At 53.3% G+C, this 2,948-nt stretch overlaps 2 protein-coding genes across 2 annotated transcripts in view; one reads left to right on the top strand and one right to left on the bottom strand.

Annotated features, from left to right (window-relative positions):
* Window positions 1–1,020: 1,020 nt before the first annotated feature.
* PHACADRAFT_253084 (uncharacterized protein) lies at window positions 1,021–1,313 on the top strand. Its single transcript, XM_007393862.1, has one exon. It carries the CDS (start codon window positions 1,127–1,129, stop codon window positions 1,289–1,291), a length of 165 nt encoding a protein of 54 aa, XP_007393924.1. The 5' UTR covers window positions 1,021–1,126; the 3' UTR covers window positions 1,292–1,313.
* Window positions 1,314–2,188: 875 nt separating this feature from the next.
* Window positions 2,189–2,948, bottom strand: part of PHACADRAFT_140673 (uncharacterized protein) — a 2,544-nt gene continuing 1,784 nt past the window's right edge. Inside the window, exons 5-6 of the mRNA XM_007393863.1 lie at window positions 2,403–2,948; window positions 2,189–2,345 (exon numbers count right to left, since the gene is read on the bottom strand). Coding sequence (XP_007393925.1) covers window positions 2,900–2,948 — 49 coding nt within the window. The 3' untranslated portion in view covers window positions 2,189–2,345; window positions 2,403–2,899. The remainder of the gene's footprint in view (window positions 2,346–2,402) is intronic.

Consider the following 2,948-nt stretch of genomic DNA (forward strand, 5'->3'; position numbering starts at 1 on the left):
CACAAAGAACTAGAAACCGGTGCAGACGTAGAAGCGAGGGTAGAACGACGGACCAGTCCCGAGAATGAAGACGTCTCTCTGTTCGAGTCACCGCCATCAGTAATTTGCGAATCGACGAGGGAGGTTCGGTGAGTAGGCCAAGCTTCACCATACACGCCGCCATTGTACGATAGATTTTACGACATGAACAAAAATATACGCAGCTGTCGTTGTCGCCATTCCAAAATCCCTATTCGACTTCCATAGAGTACCAATGGATTCAGAGTAGGAAGTAGCTCGTCTCGTCAATGATGGTGAGATTATATCCTCTCCAAGCTGAAAGTAGGAATCGCGATATACCGTGGATCGCTCAGCACTCCTCGCTCTTCATCTCAAGAATGCTGAAGAGATGAGGGCGAAACAGTCTGCACCAGGCGTGCGAGACCTGATGGGAACGCTTCGAAATTTTGGCCTTGCTACGTTATATACGAGTCAATGGAGTAATAATTGCGACTGAGCTAGGCGGACTATGTATGCAAGACCCCTAGATTATCCAGGCGTGGAAAGTATCTCCTGACTACTTCATCCCATGACCAGCAGAGGTCTAACATGGGTCGATCTTGAAGCACATAAGGGTCAGAAGGTGCAGCAGACAGAAAGACATGAACACGATCCAGCCGCACTGCTTGTACCATTCCGACCAGAAAGTCCTCGCATTTACAAATGTCCTGGGTATAGATCTCCAGTCTGTTCAGCATCTGTGCATATGTCGAGCATACCAATGCGTCATACCGGGAAGGCGCGAGCACCAGTTCGACATACTCCAGATGAGATACAGAGAAGATGCAAAGTAACACGCTTGCCAGCTGATCCCAAACACTTCCGAGAACCGAGCCTTCTGGTGGACGACGTCCGTGGTGGGACAGCCCAACGACGATAGTGAGGCGTTTGAGGCCGGGGCGGCGAAAAGCGTCGGCATTCAGAGCTGCGTTAAGAAAAATTAGCCGCAGATCCAGATACTCAGAATCTAATGGACTTACGAGTAAACGCTGTACCATGTGAGTACTCGACCAAGACGACGATATGTTGCGGCATAGTCGCAAGGGATCTGAGAAAAGGTGTAGTCCAGGAGCCGTTATAGCAGGCTATGTCCAGTCGCTCCATAGGCCCTGTCTCAACTAGCCGATGGATTATGGGTGAGAGCAGATCGGTAGGATCGCATCGCAAGACGAGCGATGTGACACGTGGAAGCGCCATGGCCTTGAGCGCGGCTTCATCCAACGGCGCGGACCGCGTAAGCGTACGACCATAGAGATGCAGCTCTCCGACCGTGTCAAACTGGAGGAGGACGTCGCAGAGTGCATGCAGGTCATCTGGCCTTCGGCGAGAGTCGGCATGAAGCAGCCCATGAAGTTTAAGGCTTCCGATGTGGGGAATAGCAGCTGAGGAGCAAACACTTGTGCTGCGTGCTCTAAACACTCCGCGTAGATCTAGTGTTTCCAGCTGGGGAAAGAGATGAACGAATCGAGGAAAACTGAGTTCGACATTCCCAGCTGTCGGGTATTCCAGACTGAGAAAGCGCGCAGCCCGCTGAGCATGGCCAAACATCTCCAGTTCCATCATGTCTTGGATGTAGAATCTCATATTCTGGGACTCGAGGTTCTCGAGACGGACAAATAGCGAGAGCGTCCGGAAACGATAGCGAAATGTCCGTTTTCTTGCAGACCAGTGAGCAGGAGAAGAGTGGCTCCTTGCGCTTGTTCGGTACGGAACCAGATGGATTGCCGAGGATCATGTCAAGAATGACGTCGAATAGCTCTGGTAGGAGCATGTGCTCAATATAGCAGTACATGAGATGTTTTGTAGGCCCTGAGAACATTTGGTCAGTTCAGAAGTGCTGCTAATTAAGACAGCAACAGCTCCTGAGTAGGCCAGAAAGATACAACGAACGCACTTTGCGCTTTGAGAATATTTGCGTGCTGGGTCACGACGGCGGGCGATGGATAACGGGAGTCCCGGGACATGCTTGAAGACAGGTGACCGCGGCATGGTCACGTGATTCGTAACAATGACCCCAAGGCCCAGATGACCCCGTTCACCCCCATCGCCCGGTGCTGGCCAATCGTTATATGGTGGATCATACCCAGTGCAATGTCGCCCCTAAAGCTTTTGGGCTCCTCACCTGATGCTACGAGTAAGTAGTCTGAGTGCAAATCTCATCTGTAGTTGAAGGCAGGTAGCGCCTAGCGTGCAGAAGCAATTAAACACATTCAGCTATCCCTCACAAAACAGTACATAGTTCTATTATTTAGCAATATGCCCCGACGCTCGGACGACCACATAATCTCATACAGGCAGAGTATTCCCTATTTTGCGCGTGATCAGGGACATGATCTCATAAGAAAGGAGGAAATCTTACTCACCTTCCATGAGACTCGATCCAAATAACCTGTTCTGCATAGCGCTCAGGAGTCCGCGCAACCTCCAAGTTCCTGTCTGCGTCTGAGTCGCAGAGTAGGCTCTCTCCTCCATGCGGGGCCGCGTTTGAGGCTCAGGCGTGCCCAGGCTTGGCTGAGGGCTCGGTGGCGGTGGGGGAGGAGGAGATGGTGGCCTTGCGGCGACAGTATCCATCGTGACACGTTCTGCTTTCTTCAGGTGGACCTGCATCCTGTTCATGTCGTTCTTCGCCTTCCGCATGAGTTCTGCTCGCAAGCGCTCAACTTCCGCGTCTCGCCTCGCGTCCTCTGCCTTCTGCGCCTGCTCGTTGCGCTGACGTTCCAGTTCCGCCTCGCGCTTTGCGATTGCCGCCTCCCGCGACGCCTCTATGTGCACGCGCTCCAGGTCGACCCCACGTTTTACATCTGCCGCCTTCTGTGCGGCCTCCTTGCGCACGCGTTCACGCTCCGCTTGGCGCTCGGTCTCACGCCGTGCGGCCTCGGCCTTCCGCGCAGCCTCTCCGCGCACGCGCC

Source organism: Phanerochaete carnosa (assembly GCF_000300595.1).
Source record: "Phanerochaete carnosa HHB-10118-sp unplaced genomic scaffold PHACAscaffold_3, whole genome shotgun sequence".
Taxonomy (NCBI): Eukaryota; Fungi; Basidiomycota; class Agaricomycetes; order Polyporales; family Phanerochaetaceae; genus Phanerochaete; species Phanerochaete carnosa.

Excerpts from the sequence above, each read along its gene's own strand:
- PHACADRAFT_253084 (XM_007393862.1), top strand. The coding sequence starts at position 1,127 with ATGTCCAGTCGCTCCATAGGCCCTGTCTCAACTAGCCGATGGATTATG.